Source organism: Mixophyes fleayi, chromosome 7 (genome assembly GCF_038048845.1).
Source record: "Mixophyes fleayi isolate aMixFle1 chromosome 7, aMixFle1.hap1, whole genome shotgun sequence".
NCBI classification, from domain to species: Eukaryota; Metazoa; Chordata; class Amphibia; order Anura; family Limnodynastidae; genus Mixophyes; species Mixophyes fleayi.
In genome coordinates, this window is record NC_134408.1 from 95,517,639 (window position 1) to 95,538,334 (window position 20,696).

At 42.4% G+C, this 20,696-nt stretch overlaps 1 protein-coding gene across 1 annotated transcript in view; it reads left to right on the plus strand.

The window, feature by feature from the left end:
* Nucleotides 1-20,696, plus strand: part of NBEAL1 (neurobeachin like 1) — a 119,056-nt gene that overhangs the window by 87,383 nt on the left and 10,977 nt on the right. The window contains exons 40-50 of the mRNA XM_075180152.1: nucleotides 5,132-5,227; nucleotides 9,476-9,600; nucleotides 10,946-11,086; nucleotides 11,499-11,629; nucleotides 16,624-16,733; nucleotides 16,813-16,930; nucleotides 17,494-17,591; nucleotides 17,894-18,010; nucleotides 18,243-18,332; nucleotides 18,463-18,572; nucleotides 18,944-19,116. Coding sequence (XP_075036253.1) covers nucleotides 5,132-5,227; nucleotides 9,476-9,600; nucleotides 10,946-11,086; nucleotides 11,499-11,629; nucleotides 16,624-16,733; nucleotides 16,813-16,930; nucleotides 17,494-17,591; nucleotides 17,894-18,010; nucleotides 18,243-18,332; nucleotides 18,463-18,572; nucleotides 18,944-19,116 — 1,309 coding nt within the window. The remainder of the gene's footprint in view (nucleotides 1-5,131; nucleotides 5,228-9,475; nucleotides 9,601-10,945; nucleotides 11,087-11,498; nucleotides 11,630-16,623; nucleotides 16,734-16,812; nucleotides 16,931-17,493; nucleotides 17,592-17,893; nucleotides 18,011-18,242; nucleotides 18,333-18,462; nucleotides 18,573-18,943; nucleotides 19,117-20,696) is intronic.

The window sequence follows — 20,696 nt, forward strand, 5'->3', positions numbered from 1 at the left end:
TTTTGCAGCTCCAGCTTCTCTTTTTTTTTTTATCCCTTGTCATGTAAGGTAAAGGGATAAGGCATGGTTTTCTCTGAGTTTTGTCCTTTAGAGTGTTGGGGCTACTTGGCTCTATAGCAGGCTCACTTTCTATCTTTTGATGGTGTGCTGCTTGTCTTATTCACTGTGTTTTATTTATCTGGTTTTCTTGACTCTGTTTTTATCCCACCTGTTAACGTGTCAGGGAAAAATTCTTGAAGGTTAAGGCTGGGGTGACTTCTATGTTGAAGTTTACCTGTGCCGCCTTTAATGCTAAGTTGCCATCCGCATAGTCAGGCGCGATCGCCTTGTAAACAGCCTGCCAGTCTGGTGATTGCATGCCATGTGTGTCACGGGATTCTGGTTCCAACTGGGCGGAGCCCGCAAGAGCTCTCTCACTAACGAATACTGTGGCTAAACTTGCCCAATTGGTGCGGTCTCAGTCTATGGGCAGTCCTTCTCCAATTCGCTCTGCCTCAGTTGCAAGTGCGTTGGATTCTGCTTTAGATTCGCTAAGCCAGGGCTGCATTCTCAGTACAAGGTTTGGGGTCTGTCTCCTCATTAGAAGAGGATGTTGCAGTCCGCTACGCCATCCTCCTCTTCTAAGCGCAAGTGGGAGTGGAAATTGATTCTGACAGGGATGCTGCTTCTGTTGTGGTGGAAGGTCATTCTGACCTTCAGAGCGTGGAGGAATTGATATGGTCGGTGCGTCAGGTACTAGAGATTCCTGAGGTGGCAGTCCCTGAGGCTTCAGAGCCCTCTCTTTTTACATGTCGGACAAAACAATCTTTGTCATTTCCCTCCTCTTAAGAACTGCAAGCTTGACTGGATCGCAAGTTTCACGTGTTCCTTTGGCTACAGTCATGTTATCCTTTTCCCCCTGAGGTTCTTGCAAAACAGGAGGCTCCTCCTGAAATGATTCCCTTTCCTGTGAGTGGTTTGTTTGCCCCTCAGCTTGACACCATTATCAGTCAAAAAACAGGTGGAAAAAGTACTTTTCTATCTTTCAGTGCTCCAAAGCCGAAGATGTCTAGGTTTTTTGTTTCTTTTGCTCTTCCAACAAGTATAGGGGTCAGTACTTTGCGGGTCAGTCCTCCAGAGGTCAGTCGTCTACCCTCGGAGTGGTCTTGCAGCATGGAAATCAGGCCTGGTCGGCTTGGCGTCTGGCAGCAGACAACAGTAGTCGTGATGGGCTTTCTGACCCTGTACGATCATCTGTGGTGGGAGCCCGTCTTCTCCTATTCAGGGATCAGTGGTTCCAGTCTACCACAGATGCCTTGGTACAGAGGGTTATGGACCGGGGTTACATGATTGATCTGTTTTGGAGTAGTTATTCTGGTTCCAGATTCCCAAAAAGGTTTGGGATTCTATTCCAACATTTTTCTTGTTCCAAAACCCGACTGCTTATTCAGACTGATTTTGAATCTGAAATCCCTGAACACCCAGGTCAGGGTAACCAGATTCAAGATGGAGACCTTGCGGTCAGTGACTCACAGCATGGAACAAGGGAAGTTCAATGTGGCTCTAAAACATCAAGGATGCCTACCTGTATGTTCCCATCTGGGTGGGTCATCAGTCCCTCCTCAGGTTTGCGGTTCAGTCTGAACTACCAACTTTAGGCCATTCTTTTTGGCCTGGCCTAATTCCCGTAGAGGAATGATAATAGTCCTGTATAAATCTCATCATAGTATCAGGATTAATAATTATAGTGGTGACGCTAAAGGACAATATATCAGAGTAAATATTCCCAAATAGGAGCACTAGGTGTCTGATCACTTGTTAAAAGGCTAAATTGTTATGTGAAATGGATTTTAAAACACAAACCTTATTGTGAATGTATTAAAATAAAATATACCATAAACATTACTGTGCCATAACCTGCTATTGTGAACTATGAAACAAGATACAGTACAAAAACCATGAATAACATCAGACTCCCCTGGAGGGTTCCATGTGGTGCTACCTGTCCATCTCTATATCCATTACTGGCTGGATAATCATGGGCTTCTTTATTATGCCTTATTGCTCTGTTGGGAATTATGATCATCCCTTACCTGGACAATATTCTCCTGAAGGCAGAGTCTCCGGTGGTACTCCTGTCTCATATCCAGGTAGTGACCCAGATTCTGGAGTTCCATGGTTGGACTCTTAACTACAAAAAAAATCGAAGTTTACCCCAACTCAGCGAATGATCTTTTTGGGACTTTTGATTGACGCCAAGCAACAGAGGGTGTTCTTGCCTTTGGACAAGAATCTGGACTTGCAGAAGATAAGATCTCTGTTGGCTGTCAAACAGATATCTGTACGTTTCAGATTGAGAATTTTGGGCAAGATGGTATGGAATTTCGAGGAGGTCCAGTTTGCTCAGTTTCATATGTGGGAGTTCCAGTTGGAACTCCTGTCGAAATGGAACAAATCCCATCTGAATCTGTCCAGACAGGTATTCTCTGTCTCCTTGTGTGTGCCAGTTGCTCCTTTTGCACAAGCAAAATCTCTTCAAGGGTTGTCCATTCTCACACTGGGATTGCACTTTGATTACAATGGATGTCAGTCTTTTGGATTGGGAAGCCATCTGTCTTCACGCTCTGCTTCAGGGTCTTTGGACTGTAAGGAATCCAAACTTCCAATCAATGTCTTGGAACTGCAGGCAGTGTTCCATATTCTGATCATAGCACAACATTTGCTACAGGGAAGGGTGGTGAAGATTCAGTCTGTTAATGCCACGGAGGTGGCATACCTCAATTACCAGGGCAGCACGAAGAGTTCTTTAGCCATGCGACAGATGCACAGGATCTTTCAGTATGCCAAAGTTCACACTCTAGCGGTCATGGCCATCCAGGGGTAGAAAATTGGGAATCTATTTTTCTCTGCATCCTGGCGAATGGTGCATTCTGAGGTGTTTTGCCAGTTGGTAGACAGGTGGGGTCAACCGGACGTCGACATAATGACATCTAGGTGGAACTACAAGGTTCACCTATTCTTTTCCCGGGCAAGAGATCCTGTGGCTATTTCAGTAGACTCCATGTCCGTTTCTTGGAGGTACCACTAAGTTTACCTTTTCCTGCTGGTAGTCATGCTTCCGAGGGTGTTAAATAAGATAAAGAGAGAGGTTGTTCCAGTCCTTCTAGTGGCACTTGATTGGTCTCAGAGGGCCTAGTACACAGACGTTCTCTCAACAGTTGGGGGTCGGTCGTGACGTCTGCCACTACGTCCAGACCTGTTAACTCAAGGATCTTTCTGTCTTCTAGGTTCGGATCGTCTGGCTTTAACGATGTGGCTGTTGAAGGCATGATTCTTCGAGCTAAGGAGTTGTCTGAGAGAGCGGTGCAAACCATGAATCGGGCTCGAAAACCGAGTTCAGACAGAATATATAATTGGGTCTGAAATACATATATTGCATGATGTGAAAGGAAGGGGTATCCTACCTCTTCTTTCAGTTGTCCAGGTTACTTATGTTCTTGCATGACGGGTTGGACGCTGCTTTGCATCTTAGTTCTCTTAAGGGTCAGGTGTCGGCTCTTTCTGTCTTCTTTCAAAGACTGCTCGCTTTGATGACTAATGTGCAAACCTTCATTCAGGGAGTGCTTCTTGTGCACCCTCTGTATGTTCCTCTGGTAGCGCCTTAGCATTTAATTTTGGTGTTGAATGCTTTAAACACTTGAATTCGGTGGATCTCAGATTTCTGACCTGGAAGACAGTCTGCCTTTTCGCTATCTCTGCGGCAAGACGAGTTTCCGAGCTTGCAGTCTTATCTTGCATATCTCCTCCTCTTGTTTTCCATTAGGATAGGCAGTTCTTCAGACCAAGCCTTCATTCCTCCCTAAAGTGGTGTCTAGATTTCACTTAAATGAGGACATTCCTGCCCTGACTTAGTGTCGGTCTTCGGAGAACAAATGTTCTGTTCATTCTCTCGATGTGGTGCTTGCCTTGCGTATATATGTGCATTGGACTTACGATGTGCGCAAGACTGAAAATCTTCTAGTCCTCTATGATGCACACAAGAGTGGCTAGCCAGCTTTTAAGGTGACTCTTGCTTGGTGGCTTACGGATATAATCCATCAGGCTTATAGTGGGGCTGGGCAGCCTGTTCCAGATAATCTTCGAGCTTACTCCACGAGGTCTGTGAGTGCTTCCTGAGCGGTACGGCATGGTGTATTGGCTGAGCAGCTGTGTCAGGTAGCCACGTCAGGCAGCCACGTGGTCATGTGCCCATGTTCACTACAGGTTTAATGTGTTTGCATTCGGGAATGCCCGTTTTGGGAGAAAGGCGCTTCACCACACTATTACTTCTAAGCGTTCCCATCCGTCATTGTGGCTTTTGGATGTCTCCAATGTCCCCGGTGTCCCCCAAATGAACTAGAGAAAAAACAACATCATTCTCCAACCACAATGATAACATGTAATCCAACAAGAGAATCCGAGCATCAAAGGTGAGTGCCCAGTGTACCCCAATGGACTAAGAGAAATGCATTTTACGTAAATATAAAAATCTTTCCATGTCTTCCTACATACCAGTATTCTTGTATTGGATGCACTTTTATTAATCAATTTTTTAACAAAATCTTCACATAAGCATTGTCACTGGATGTGGGCTGGTAATAAATTAGCACAAATTTCATATTAATATCTTCTGTGTGTGCTCACATTATGCAGTTATAAGAATGTATATAAATTAGTTTTGTTTGTACCTTTGCTGTCAAGATCACTATAGGCTATTCCAATGTTGCCTGTGTATATAAAAATATAGAAATGTTGTACCGTGCGTTAAAGCCTTAAGGTTGTGCATTAATGAGACAAGCACCATTGTTACTTGATGCAGTGGGATCGCAAATCAAAATTAGTTTTTCGTGTTTTATTGGGTTGTTGCCATATTTTAGTATTTCTACCAGTAATACACGCAATAATTGCTGATAAGTTTTACCAGCAAGATCACCAGTCCCACAAAGAGAAATGTCTCCATTTTTTTTCATCAAACTTTAAAATATTATTTGAAGAATAAAGAAACCTAAAGTTATGCTGATATTGTGTTTGGACAAGGCATAAAAATAGAGAAATAATTACTTATTGAATTTGTCTGTGTTGATACTGATATTTTTTTCTTTTTTTCATCTAGAAATGGGTGAATAGAGAAATTTCAAACTTTGACTACCTCATTCAGCTGAACACAATAGCTGGGAGAACATACAATGATCTTGCACAGTATCCAGTGGTAAGTGACTAATATGCATATGTGACCACATGGCATTACTGTTGTTCAAACCTCATTACTACTTTTATAAAAATGTGAAATGATGCTTTGACAATATCTTGAATGCTTTTTTTTTTTTTTTTTAAACTCTTTATTTGAAGAGGAAACAACAGGAACAGTACATACAACATTTTTGACAAGAAAAATCTTAATAATCAAGGTGTTTCCTCTGAGTTTTATACTTTTATATCGGTGGGGAGGGAAGGGAGGGAGGGGGTAGAGAGGCACAAATATTGTCAACAAAATAGCTAATAAATAGATAGGCACGTAAACTTGAAACAATGCTAAGAAAAGCTGGAACACACAGTTACAGTTGTTACGTGACAGAGAGGTAGCATATAGACATTACTCGCCCACCGCGCACCATATCCATCCTGGGGGGTCCAGAGGCGGCCCAGAAGCTATGTTCCAACTGCCGGGGGAGGAGCCGTATTGGATAGGCAGCTACGGCTTTCTAGTAAGTACCACGGGGCCCACACCTTATCAAAGTTATATGATTTATCATGAAGGTAGCACGTTATACTCTCCATGCTTGCGACATGACCTATGTACGACCGTAACTCCTGCATAGAGGGAGCCCTAGGGTCTTTCCAGTGCATTGCTATTAGGGATTTAGCGGCTGCCAGAATATGGGAGATAAGCTTGTTAGAAGGCACGCTTTCATCAGGTATAGGGCGAGAGAGAAGGAATGACCAGGGGTCTTTACTTATCTGTTGTTCTGACACAGAGTTTGAGTGTAAGAACCATATTCCAGAAAGGAACTATACGAGGGCAGGTCCACCATATGTGTAGCATCGTACCTCTCTGGCCACATTCCCGCCAGCAGCTCAGAGTGGCCGTAGGAAACATTCGAGACAGCTTATCGGGAGTATAGTACCACCTATAGTACACTTTGTAGGCAGTTTCCTTAATCAAAGTAGAGATTGAGCTCTTGGCAGTCCCCTCCCTGACTTCCTCCCAGCATAAGTCATCTGGGGGAGGACCCAAGTCATTTTCCCATTCCCGCTCATGTCGTCCTGGAGTATCGAAAGTATAATCTATGAGCCAATTATAGATCTGGGAGATCATCCCTTTGGTGAGAGGTAAATGTAAACACATGTACTCAAAGGAGGTCGGGGCCCGGAGAGCCTCCTGGGGGGGCAAAGACATGGCGAAGTGTCGGACCTGGAAGTACTCAAAAAAGAGCGGACGAAACGGTTGAAATTTATGATGAAGTTCTGACATAGAAGCCCAAATTCGATTAACCACCAGGTCCGAAACCACCCGTAATCCCGCCTTTATCCAGAGTTTAAATTGCTTGGTCGAATTGCCAGGAGGGAAGTGTGGGTTGCCCCAGAGGGGGGTCAGAGGTGAAATAGGGGAGGACAATTTATATTTGACCCAGCATGAGTCCCAGAGGGATAAGCAGAATTTAAGAGATTGAAGAGAGGAGGCCGCTGGTGGTCTATCTATGTTGGCCAACCCCCAGAGTGATGCCATGGAGGGGACCCCCATATAGTGGGTCTCCAAGTCCACCCAAGCTATGGACTGGTAAGGCGTATAAGTTACCGCCACCTGGGTCAGATGGGATGCTAAATAGTAAAATTTAATGTCAGGAAAACCCCTGCCTCCCCGAGCCCTGGGCTTCTTAAGCACTGCTATCGAAATTCTAGGGGGCTTGGCACGCCATATAAACTTTAGAAAGGAGGAATGCAGATCCCTAAACACAGAGTCGGGAACCCTCACTGGGACCAAGTTCATCTTAATAGCAATAATCCTCCCCAGCCACGATATGATATAGCTCTTCCAAGTGTCCAAATCCTGTTTGATTTTTGACAGAAGGGGAAGGAAGTTTTCCCCATACAATCTCTCATAGGACGAGGTGATATAAACTCCAAGATATTTGATCTTATTTACCTGCCAACGTAGCGTAAAATTTGTCTGTAAGCTGGACCTAAGGGAAGGGGAAGCGTGGAGGAGCATGGCCTCTGATTTAACAAAATTAATTTTATAGCCAGACAGGAGGCCATATTCATCGATAAGTTTATATAAGGCGGGTAAAGACTCCTGAGGATTTGTCAGAGAAAGAAGTATGTCATCCGCGAAGAGAGATATCTTGAAATCCCGCGGCCCCACTGTCACACCCGAGATCAATGTCGACTGTCTGATCATCGCCACCAGGGGTTCTATCAGTAGAGCAAAGATTAAGGGCGAAAGGGGGCATCCCTGTCTCGTCCCGTTGGAGAGGAAAAGAGGGTCGGAAAAAGACCCATTAACCAGGACCCTAGCTGAGGGAGAATTATAGAGGGCAGATACCCCAGTCAGAAATTCAGCCGTGAAGCCATACGCCTTCAGCGCTAGGGTCATAAAATCCCAAGAAATCCGATCGAACGCCTTCTCGGCATCTAGTGAGAGCATCATGGCCGGGAGGCGCCTGTGATTAATAATTTGAACAAGGTCAATCGCGCGGCGAGTATTTTCCCTCGCCTGGCGACCCGGGATGAAACCCACTTGATCATGATGAATTAGACCCGGAAGGACTTCATTCAGCCGGGTAGCCAGGATCTTTGCATATAACTTTAATGTCAACATTGAGAAGGGAGATGGGACGGTAGCTTGCACAGTCGCTAGGGTCTTTTCCCTCCTTATGTATAACTACAATCCGCGCCTCTAGCATTGTTTTCAGGAAGAGTTCACCATGTAAGACAGCATAGAACAGGGAGCGGAGGTGAGGAACCAAGGTCTGGGAAAATCTTTTATAGTAGGCTGTGGAGAAGCCGTCAGGCCCTGGGGCCTTGGAGGTCTTTTGGGCTTTGATGACTGCCAGTATTTCCTCCGAAGTAATCTCCTCATTTAGTTGTTGGATTAGGCTACTGAAAAGGGTAGGGAGGTTCGCTTGCCGCAAAAAAGCTGCTATTGTGTCCGCAGGAGGGGCACTCCCGGGATTCAGAGCATCCAAGTTATACAGTGAAGAATAAAATTTCTGAAACTCTCGCCCTATCTGATCGGGACGGTAAATAGGTAGGCCGGAAGGAGACTTCAGGGCCATGACGTTGTTTTGAGATCTCTGGGCCCTTAGACGGGAAGCTAGTATTCTGTCAGCTTTATCTCCCTTTTCGTAGAACGTCTGCTTCAGCCGTTTCAAGGCCGAGGCAGTGGATTCGGAGAGTAGGAGGTTCAAATCAGATCTCACCTTTAGGAGTTTGGTCAGTATCTCGTCATTTGGGGAGAGTTTATGCTGTCTCTCCAAAGTCTGGAGTTGAATAGTTAGTGACGCACGTTTAGAGGTGGCCAGCTTCTTACGGTGCGAGGCCATGCTGATAAGATGGCCGCGCACCACTGCCTTATGGGCTTCCCAGAGGGTCATGGGGGAAGTATCAGGGAGATCATTAAAGAGAAAATACTCGTCAAGAAGGGTCCCGAGCTCTAAGATAAGTAACTGATCATGGAGAATGGAGTCATTAATACGCCACGAGGCGGGGCGAGGAATAATATCTGATAGGTCAGCTGATATAGGAGAGTGGTCAGACCAAACCATCGGGTGTATGTGAGCCGCCCTGAGTCTTAAAGACAAATCGTGGCTGAGGAAGACCATGTCTATTCGTGAGTAGGTACCATGAACCGGGGAGTAGAATGTGTAATCTCTGGATGAGGGTTCCCTGAGCCTCCAGGAGTCAAAGAGGAGATGATGGGAAAGAAGGTAAACCAAGGCCTTAGATTTACGGGACTCCGAGCCACAAACGGGGGGAGGCAAGGTGGACGATCTGTCTATGGTAACATCTACTACAACATTAAAGTCCCCTGCCATAATCACTTCTCCCTGGCGTACCTGAGAGAGCAAAGAATCTAAGGCAGCCAGGAATGAACGCTGGTTTTGGTTTGGGCCATAAACATTAACTAGGGTGCATATAGTATTATTACGTTTGTCCACTAGGATTAGAAATCGACCTTCAGGGTCAGAGTGAGATGTCAAGAGCTCAAATGTTATGTGAGATGCAAAAAGTGTAGCTACTCCTCTCTTTTTCTGTCTGGGGTCACAAGCATGGAAAGCAGAAGGGTACTGTTTAGATTTCAGTTCTGGGTGTGAATGGCGGGTGAAATGTGTTTCCTGAAGAAAAACTATATCTGCTCTGTTGTTTAAGTGTGAGATAAAGTGTTGTATGCTTTTGTGGGCTGTTCAAACCTTTGACGTTCTATCTTGAATGCTTTGAAATTTTATGTTTGTTTTAGTTTCCATGGGTACTGCAAGATTACACATCAGAAGAGTTGGACCTAAACAACCCAGCTGTCTTTAGAGACTTGTCCAAGCCCATTGGGGTGGTGAATGAGAAAAATGCTGCTGCTGTACGAGAAAAGTGAGTGGGTTTTACTCGTAACACAGTGTTCCAGTGCAGTCCTAATATCAGTGGGATTCCACGCATTCAGTATAGTTCTTTTCCTGTCATATAACTTGAATTTTGTTCTCCCTGTGAACAGGCATGTAAACCAATGAAATTTATAATGCCATGTTGCACTGAAATATATATTTGAAGACTTCTGATAAGGAATAAAAATTTGGTGGGGAAGGAGGGGATTTTGAGCTGTTGCATGAAACAAAGTTTCAATACAGACAGTATTATCCAAGATGGACTGAAGATATTTTCTAGGATCTTTACATTGCTATACAGTGTGTAAACCAACATAATGACATTTAGTGGTAGATGATGTCTTTGTCTACTAGTTCAAATCTATCACATAGCACATTTACTCCATCAGCTGAATAGACACACAGGCATTAATGATGGGGCACTTCTACAAAGAAAGTTCTCCTTTCTGGTTTAAGGCTCCTCCCGCTGTACAGTGGGTTTATTGTTTATTTAATCACCCTTAAAATAGGAGTCTGGCCCATGTATTTTTTAATGTGAATAAGGATTTATTTTTCCTATATGCATGGTTCACATTTCGCTTGTCAGAGTTTATTTCTGACCCCTAGAATGTAATATGGATGAGGTCTTCGCTTCCATACATTCCCTACATACGTGGCATTCATTTCTCGCCTTGTTTAGGAATACTTCACAATTTCCCTAGCATGCAGATTCTCTTCAGTGGTACTTTTGGGTAGGTACAGTCGGGAATGTTGCACCATCAGACCAAAGTTTTTTAGCGCATGGTGTATATACCATTAGTCTGGGATGAGATCCCAAAGTTTGTACCACTTCTTGGGTCTTTACATAGAGTGTTGAGCTCTTTCTTCTGCAGTGTTGATTATTAAATCTTTGTATAGGTTTTTGTTTCTTTTAACATATGAACAGTGAACGTAAAATGCATTGCTCATTGTTAACCTGACATTACTTTTTAACAGTTGCAGTAGAAAATATTACCTTCCTGCCCGCTACTCCCCTATATCCCTTTTAAAATGTTTTTCCCTGTTGATGTACTATCTTCCTATTTTTTGTTTTACTTTCTGTACCCCTACATTTTGAAAAATGACTCCATAGAGCAAAGAAAATATTACCTTACAACTCATTAGCGAGAACTGTCCCACCTCTTTAGGACCGTATTCTGTTGCAGATCAGAAAGCTTCGTCTGGCTGTGTATTAATTTAAAAACTGTGCAGTTGCGATAAAGTGCAAACCTCTACAAATTAGAAATTGCACTTTTAATAATCTTGTAAAGTAATAATTTGAACGTATGCCATTAACCAAAAAATATGAATTTAAGGTATGACAATTTTGAGGATCCTTCAGGAAAGATTGACAGCTTCCACTATGGTACACACTACTCCAATGCTGCTGGTGTGATGCATTATCTCATCCGGGTGGAACCGTTCGCTACCCTTCACATCCAGCTTCAGAGTGGAAGGTAACTATTTTTAACCTATAAACCAGTAGCAGTATGGATTAACTTGCTAAACTACCTCTTCAATGGCTAGGTTTATTGGGTTCCCCTCTAGTTTAATTTGCAATGTTCCTATGCCATATGCTCTGGAAATATATTATTGTGAAAAAAATTCATACTTGGTTATTGTGACCTTGAGCAATCTGTTTTATGTGGAGGCATAGTCTTAAAACTTTGCTTTGTTAATTCCTCAAATTAGAAACAACTAGTCATAAGGTTTACACCTGCTTCATGTGCGTTGCAGCAAGTACACTTTAGGGAAAGAGGCTTTGGAGTCCAAAAAGTTTTATGTGACATCATTTAATATATATATATATATATATAGTAGGTCCAGTATAGGTATCACTGGTTTCCACCTTTATTTCTTTCTTTGTAGATTTGACTGCGCTGATCGCCAGTTCCACTCCATTCCTGCAACATGGCAAGCTCTTATTGATAACCCAAATGACGTGAAGGAACTAATTCCAGAATTCTTTTATTTCCCTGAGTTCCTGGAGAATAAGAATGGTAAATTAGTAATTTCATTGTTACAGTACAATTAATGTAATGAAATCTATATAAAAAGCATATATGTAGATAAGCTTGCGTTAATTAATACCCTGCCTGTGGTCTTCCCTTTAGATAAGCTTACTGGAGGGAAATAAAACAAATAAGGGCTATTGCTAGAATCTGAGAATTGTTTAGTGCTTGACTTGGCTGCCAATCAAAGGCTCAGGTTGTTAATTTGTTGTTTTTATAGACCATGCAAATGAATAATACTAGTTTATTCCAAAAGTACTAAAACAGTATTGGAGTGATGGTGATTTGAAGTAAAAAATTTGACCTTCATAGTTAATCTGAGTGTACTAGTGCATACTTTTAAACTGTCTCGTATATTTAGACCATTACTATTGTCCAGTTTTCGGGCAGTTTAATAAAGCTGCAAGTGCAGATTTAGAGGAAAATTATAGATCCCTGAAAACCGCTCCAAGGCAGAAATACTTCTTGAACCTTTTAACTTATGAAATCTGTGTACTTACTTTAATTCTATGGTGGAGTGGTGTTTTGTACAGCAGCAGCAGACTGCGAGTGCATTTGTGGCATCACCTTCTGCTTATACACTTAACGTAGGCTTTCGTCCCAGGCTCACAAACTACCTGCTTCTACCTAGCAAATCAAGGCTAAATCCAATAGGTTTGGAGTCACCCCACTTCTGGAATACCCCTGGGGAAAATTTAAATGGGGGGGGTGGGGGGGTGAAGCCAGTCGGGATCACAGAGTACTGTACTAGGAATGCTGTTGCAGGGAATGCCTGTTCCCTCTGCCTACTTTAAAGGCATCTAGGATACAATCCTTAAAGAGGGAGGTTGAAGAGTAGGAGGTTCCCACAGTTATGCATGAAGATTAGCCTCTTTGGACTATATGTACACCATCCTAAGCAGCATATGTCCCTTTCTTGGCTACAATTAACAAATAATGGAATAATTCAGTTTACCATTTCAATAGACATAGATCAAGTTTCAAAAGAGAACTGAAAGGCACCTTATGTGTCTCGGGGGCACTCAAAGGATAATGAGATTATTTAAAACTTATATAAATTTTATTAATGTCAATTAAAATATAACTACTAGAATATGGTTAGGAGTAGTGAAATATTAAAAACAAGTATATGACACAATGAACCAAAGGTAATGACTGTTAAGATCGATAGGTAGACTATCGAAACGTGCTGATTCTCCAATAGTCTTTATCAGTTTAAGATGGGTGCTGAATATAATAGAGAGTTATCATAGACTCCCTGCTGAGCAGTGTTCATTAAAGGGGTTAGATTATGAATCCACTGGGTATTGGTCATACATAAATATGTATCCCTAATTGGGGATTGATGATACACAAGTGTCCTCTCTCAGATTATTACATGTAATGAGAGTCAAGGATCATAATGTGTTCTTATAGTATGCCCCAATCCTTAAATTTCCCAGTATCTGTCATGTGGGATTAATTCCAGATCCCACCAATCAAAGATTATATATGTGAGAAAACTCCCTTTAAGAATCAAGAATCACATTACACATAAGGAGACGATCCCTAATTGGATTGTAGTGGTCTTAATCACAAAATATAATAACCATTGTCCAATAGTTATAGAAGTCCCTTATCTTTTATATAGATTGAAATGTGAAAGTGTATAATGGGTTGCTCAAACTGTATTGTTCCTATAGAGAAAAGACATAACGGACTGTAATTGCCATCAGCCGTTAGTCCTATACTGATACCGCTACTAAGTTGGCAAAATAAGCCTATGATATCAATTGATCTAAGCAGCCACACTACACAACCTGCTCAGCCCTATAGCATCCCAAACTATATAGTAATATATAAGAACAGGAGAGAAACAGCACGTGTAACGCCGACGCGCGTTTCACTCTGCTAAGCTTTATCAAGGCAACCTCGAGCCAGGCCTAGAAAAAAGAAAGCAAACAGAAATTTACAAATCCGCGCGGCGCCGGGACCCAGCAGCCTCCTCACTCCCGCAGCTGTCACTGAATATCGACGTCAGTGACAGCTGTGCGAGAGAGGAGGCTGCAGGGTCCTAGCGCCGCGCGGATTGGTAAGTTTCTGTGCTTTACTTTTTTCTATAACTGGCGCAGGGCAGAGGAGGGGGGCAGATGGCAGAGAAGGAGGGGGACAGATGGCAGAGGAGGAGGGGGACAGATGGCAGAGGAGGAGGGGGACAGATGGCAGAGGAGGAGGGGGACAGATGGCGAGGGCAGAGGAGGAGGGGGGCAGATGGCGAGGGCAGATGGCGAGGGCAGAGGAGGAGGGCAGAGGAGGAGGGGGCAGAGGAGGAGGGGGACAGATGGCGAGGGCAGAGGAGGAGGACAGATGGCGAGGGCAGAGGAGGGGGACAGATGGCGAGGGCAGAGGAGGGGGACAGAGGGCAGAGGAGGAGGGCAGAGGAGGGGGACAGAGGGCAGAGGAGGAGGGCAGAGGAGGGGGACAGATGGCAGAGGAGGGTGACTGCGTGAGAGAGGGCAGAGGAGGGTGACTGCGTGAGAGAGGGCAGAGGAGGGTGACTGCGTGAGAGAGGGCAGAGGAGGGTGACTGCGTGAGAGAGGGCAGAGGAGGGTGACTGCATGAGAGAGGGCAATGTGCCTGGATGCAGAGGGGCATTTTTGCATACAACTAAATAATTATATCTGTCGTGACCTAAATACTTATTACAATTTTTTGACCCAACTACTTCTAAAACAGGACTGCTCAGTAATTATTTTGGAGGGGTGCCTTGAAAAAATTTGGAGACTCTAAGGGTGCCGCGAACTGCAAAAGTTTGGGAACCACTGGTCTAGAGAAAACAAAATCAAGACAGTGGCCATCCTGATGAGTAGTGGATTCAATCCACTGAGAGAGGTCAAGCGAGTAGGTTAGAGAGAGCAGTTTTGAAGCAGCATTGGAACACGGATTAGCAATAGGGATGTTGAAATCACCCATGATGATGGTGGGGATGTCAGAGGATAAGAAAAGTGTTGAATAAATTGTTGGTGGGGTCCAGGGGGGCGATAGATGACCGCAACACGCATAGAGAATTGGTTAAAAATCCTAATAGTATATACTTCAAAAGATGTAAACGTGAGTGATGAGACATTTGGTAGAACTGTGAATGTTCACTGTGGGGAGAGAAGTATTCCAACAGCACCTCCTTGTCTGCCTCCAGATCTGGGGGTGTGGGTGAAATGGAGACCACCATGTAATATAGGGCTGCAGGTGAGGCAGTGTCTGATTGCGTGAGCCATGTTTCTGTTATTGCCATAAGGTTGAGGTTGTTTGAGAGGAAGAGGTCATGTATGGAGGGAAGTTTGTTACAAACAGAGCGTGCATTCCAAAGGGCACATTTAAAGGACTTTGAAAGAGATGGGAGAGAGGTGATGCATTTGAGGTTTGCTGGATTTCGGTAGCGTTCAGATATATGCGTGTGGGAGAAGTGTGGGGGACCTGGATTAGGTGATATATCACCAGCTAATAGAAGCAGGGAGGAAGAAAGATTGGAAATGATTGTAAGATGTGCATCATTTTAGTTTCTGGCGACAGGGTGAGGCTGTTATGAACTGTTTTCCGATTTAAATTCGAAAGTTATGAGTGTTCACTAGAGGTGAGTGAAGTAATGAAGGGCCAATGTGGTCAGAGGTGATTGTTGCAGGAAGGGTGAAGTAGGATATAGTTCTAAAGATAATGCCATGAAGGAAAAGCAAGAAAAATAATTTTGCAAGCTTTGGTAGTTGTAAGGAAAATAGAAACAAATACAGGAATTAAAAAAAATTACCTAGTTGTAATGTCCTGTGCAATCAGAAGTAGCAGAGTAAAGATGCATGCATTCTACGAAATTGCTTCCTAGAATGCAACAAATATATATATACGTGGACTCCTGTGACCCTATCACATTTTAGATTTTGGCAAGGTAATGTCTTCTGCCCAAATATTTGAAAAGTACAGAATTCCACACAATGAAATGTGAAAATAGATTCATCATCCTTTAAAATCCCATTTGACAGATCAAGAGATCAAAGATAAGTTAAGTATATTCTGTACTGGACAATGAATTAACCTTTACTTTCCAAAATCCCATTTAGGAGCAAATGTAAATCAAGACCAACGCTATCTTACTGATTGTCGCTCTACTGCAGTGATGGGCAACAGGCGGCCCTAGGGACGTATGCCACGCTCTGAGCCTTCACCTGCAGCACCCAGTTCCTTTTTTGCTTTATTGGCAGATTTGTTGAAACCAAAGTTTATCAGATTGCCTACCTCTGTTTCAGAGGATGCCAGATTTAATGGATCCACGGAACACATTTGGTGATCATGCCCAGTAGCAGCACTTTTCTGGAACCAAATCATATCATTGATTTTACAAGTCCTGGGAACTCACTTCCCTTGGGAAAAAAAACCCTGCAATATTTTTTGGGGGGGAGACACTTCTCCAAGTGGATTTCATATATCTGCACCTTAATGTAATAGTTTATTTGTATGGCAGCAAAAATCCACAATCTTATACAATGGAAAGCTTCTCTCTCTCAGGTACCTTCCAAACAAAATAGTAATATTATCATTAGAGGTATAAAGTGTGATGCACATGTCAGCTACTGTATATTAACTCTGCATCTGAATTAGAACTTGAGGGGACTTCAACAACTCTGAGGAGAATGACAACCTGAACCCTTCCAGCCCCCATCCCCACATTCTCTAACACAGGCCTGTCCAACCTGCGGCCCTCCAGGTGTTGTGAAACCACAAGCCCCAGCATGTTTTGCCAGTAGACAACCTGTTGATAGCTGGAAGGGCATGCTGGGACTTGTAGTTTCACAACATCTGGAGGGCCGCAGGTTGGACAGGCCTGCTCTAACATTTCATGTTCTTCTGTTTTAGACTGTTATGCCCCTGCAATGCTGATATTATTTACTTAAACACCCAATACAATTTAAGTTGAAAAAGAACCTAATTAGTGTTTGTCTGATTATATATTGCAGGGTTTGATTTGGGGAGACTGCAAATTTCTAAAGAGAGAGTCAATGATGTGATTCTACCAAAATGGGCTAAAAGTCCTGAAGATTTCATCAACAAGCACAGACAGGCACTGGTATGTGGTTTTGCGTTTGAGTGCCCCAACTGACAATTGTTTAAGGATTGTATTTGCTAATGCCAGTGTCTGTCACTAGGAGTCAGAGTTTGTTTCCTCTCATCTTCATGAATGGATTGATCTAATCTTTGGCTACAAGCAGAGAGGACCAGCTGCTGTGGAGGCTCTCAATGTGTTCTATTATTGTAGTTATGAAGGTATTAATCATATATATTAATGATGTTTTTGTAATAATGAGCAATTATAAAAGTATACTCTTTAGGGAGCATACATTAGATCAATGACCTATGTTACCAATAGTGTTGGGGAGTAGTACAATAATGCCATAATCAACCAGTCTTAGGCCCCATACTTGAGGGGAGGGGTGTTGTTCCTACTAGCAGCTTATCGTTTGCCCACCACTGTGATCAACAGTGATATATACTCAGTCTTTTTTTTCCACTCATTCATTATAATGTGCAAGCTAACATGAGAAGAATCAATATTACGGTATTCTTAGTGTATCATAAGCAGGCTCTATATGTAGTTTTTTAGTTTAAGTAATTTAATTCTTCCTTAAACGTGTGTACAAATTGCGTAATCCCATCACTGGGTGTGTGAGCTTAACCCAGAAGTGGGCCACACACAGGTACAGCCAACATTACATTGCCATCCAGTTGTTTTGGTATTGCTCAGGCCAAGGGGGTCCAGTTTATTTGCAGCCACTTCTGGTTATGTCATCCTGATCTTGGTTTTTATATTTCCATACCTGCACAATCAGGTGCTGTGGACCTAGATGCCATTGCAGATGAAAAAGAAAGGAAAGCAATAGAAGGAATGATCAATAATTTTGGGCAAACACCATGCCAGCTGTTGAAGGTACGTAAATGTTCTATCATTTTAAAGCTCACTTATTGCTTTGCATATTATACATGAAAGATAACTCCAGTCCATTCAGTTTCTAATTAAAATGTGGCATTGTTACCAATATCAGTTAGTAAATATTGAAAAGGTCTGGTACTAAAATACCTGCAAAACTAAAGCATGCATCGTTTCTTAAGTATAAAAGTATATAAAAAAAAAATGTAAATGAAAAAAATAAGATTCCTCTGATTCACAGACGACTGTGTGTAAATGAATATTGCTCTATATTTTAATTTCTTTATCCAATTGCAACACAGGAACCTCATCCAGTTCGGCTAACAACAGAAGAAGCTTTGCTGAAACTTACCAAACTAGACAATGCAACACTTAACTTATTCCAAAACCTAACAGAGCTAAAGTCATTCTTCATAAAGGTAACTTGTGAATACCTTGTCAGATATTTTATTACAGTTTAGAAACCAGAACTTATCAGAAGTTTACATTAGAATATAATTAAGCATTGACTCTCTGTTTTTCTTCTTTTATTGTATGTATCTCTATAATTTCCTACCCCATATTAGTCTTTAATAATTCAGGGAAAATACTTTTCTCCACAGTGCTTGTTGTGTATACTGGAAAACTGATCATGACTTGCTCTATTTTCAGGGAATTAGTGATGAAATTCCGGTTGTTAAAGCCATTGTTCCAAAGAGTCAGTTACGTTCCTTTATATCTCAGGGAAGCCCAGAAATGTTGGTGAGTTTTTTAAAGTAGCTTTTTGACAAATCATTGAAATTAGTTTCATGAACCTTACTGACATGTCGACAAACTACCTGTGATATATCATTTTAATGATTTTGTTTTTGCTTTCTGCAAATTTGTTTAGGTAACCATTAGTCAGAACCTGGTTATTGGAACCCATGGATGGCTGCCTTATGATAAGAGCATTTCCAATTATTTTACATTTACCAAGGACCAAACTGTAAATAATCAAAAGTAAGAAGTCTGAGATCATTCTGAGCATGATAGAATACATACCTAGTAGTTATGTGGTTTATTATCTGCATTATGATTATTATTCCAGTTATTTTAATGCAATAATGTTAAAAGGTGAATGGGGTTAGATTTAAAGGTTAAATTTGTACTTTTATTAGATATAAGATATGGGTTATATTTTGCGCATTTAACACCAAAGCTAAAAAATTCACACAGCTACTTTTTAAAATGCAAAATAAAATACATAACGAGAATGTAATGGTCGTATCTGCGCAAAAGTCTCTCTTCAGTGATGATGAATAATGTATGGTTTATGCCTTTATTCTGATTCCAAATAAACACTGACATTAGCCTGTGAAACCAAATTACAGAACCCAACGTTTTGTGTCTGGCCCATTTGCTCCTGGCCTTGAGATTACCTCCAAACTGTTTGTGGTGTCCCATGATGGGAAGGTGCTGTTCAGTGGAGGCCACTGGGATAACAGCATTCGAGTATCATCACTGGCTAAGGGGAAAGTGATTGGACAACACATTCGACACATGGGTGAGGATGAGCAGTTTTTTTTCTCACTTCTGTAGATTGCTTTTAGTTTAAAGACTAATTTGACCCACGCGTAAATTTGAATTACTCCTTTCTGGAGCCTTAGCATTGGTCCATGCTCCACCCGCAGCAGACAACAGAATTTGCTGACACTTGTGCATGAACCGCAGTTGACTGATGAGCTGTCTCAGGAAGGGTTGTTCCCTCAGGACCCAGGGATCGATATTTACTGAATAGTTCTGCTACTTCGTTGGTGGGAGACTACTTTCATTGGGCACCACGGTGGCTCAGTGGTTAGCACTTCGTTTTTACAGCACTGGAGTCATGAGTTCAATTCCCGACCATGGCCTTAGATGTGTGGAGTTTGTATGTTCTTTGTGTGGGTTTCCTCTGGGTGCTCCGGTTTCCTCACCCCACTCCAAAAAACAGTAGTAGGTTAATTGGCTGCTATCAAATTGACCTATTCTCTGTGTGTGTATGTGTTTTTTAGGGTATGGGGCAGAGACTGATGTGAGTGAGTTCTCTGTACAGCGCTGTGAAGTCAGTGGCGCTGTACAGATGATAATGTAATTGAAAACAATACAGATATTCCCAGATTTTGTAGAGCAGACTCTGGTTTGACATTTCCTACTTGCTGTTGATGCTAAAACTAGGAATTGTCAATGAACATGTCTGCTAACTTTGTGTCTCTGAAATCTGTTACTTCTTAAGACTCCAAGGGGCATATTTAATTAGAATTCGAGGCCGCGATTACGCGCGGATGCACGGGTCCCGGTACTGCAACATTGCAGATATCTGTGCGCACCCCATAGGGCTGCGCACAGAAATCCGCAATGCTGCGGTACTGTAATGTCACTATAGAATAACTAAACTAACTTTCTTGTAACAACCTTATGTCTGTGCTGATAATTGTGTGTTCCTTCGCTACTGGTAAACATGATAACATTAATCACTTTTAGTTTAATTTCTCCTTGATTTATCCCCCTAGAGCATAAACCAGTGATGGGCAAGAGGCAGCCCTCCGAGCCTTCACCTGCGGCCCATAGCTCCTTCCTGTTATTTTGTCAGATTTGTTTGTATATTATATATTGCAACACTTGTTTAAAATGCTGCTGATATGTTGTTACAGCTACATGACTCCTTATTTGTTTAAATGTATTAACTTATTACGGAGATTAAGGGTAATGCACGGCCCTTTTGAAGGTTAGAGGGCTGCACAGTGTGGCCCCCAGAGTGTATCAGGTTGCCCCTCACTGTTATACACACCCCTGCTACATGTATTAGGCACCGTTTTATTGTCTGGGCCACTCAGAGATGATAGGGAAGCTGAGTTCTGTAAATTGGGACATGGCTGACAGATGATCCTTTACCCGGGACATTGTATTATAGCACAAAAGCAAGATAGGGTTATCCCGTAGAGAAATGATAATAGTCCTGTATAAATCCCATCATAGTATCAGGATTAATTGGTGGCGCTATAGGACAATATATCAGAGTAAAGATTCCCAAATAGGAGCACTAGGTGTCTGATCTCTTGTTAAAAGGCTAAATTGTTATGTGATTTTAAAACATAAACCTTATTG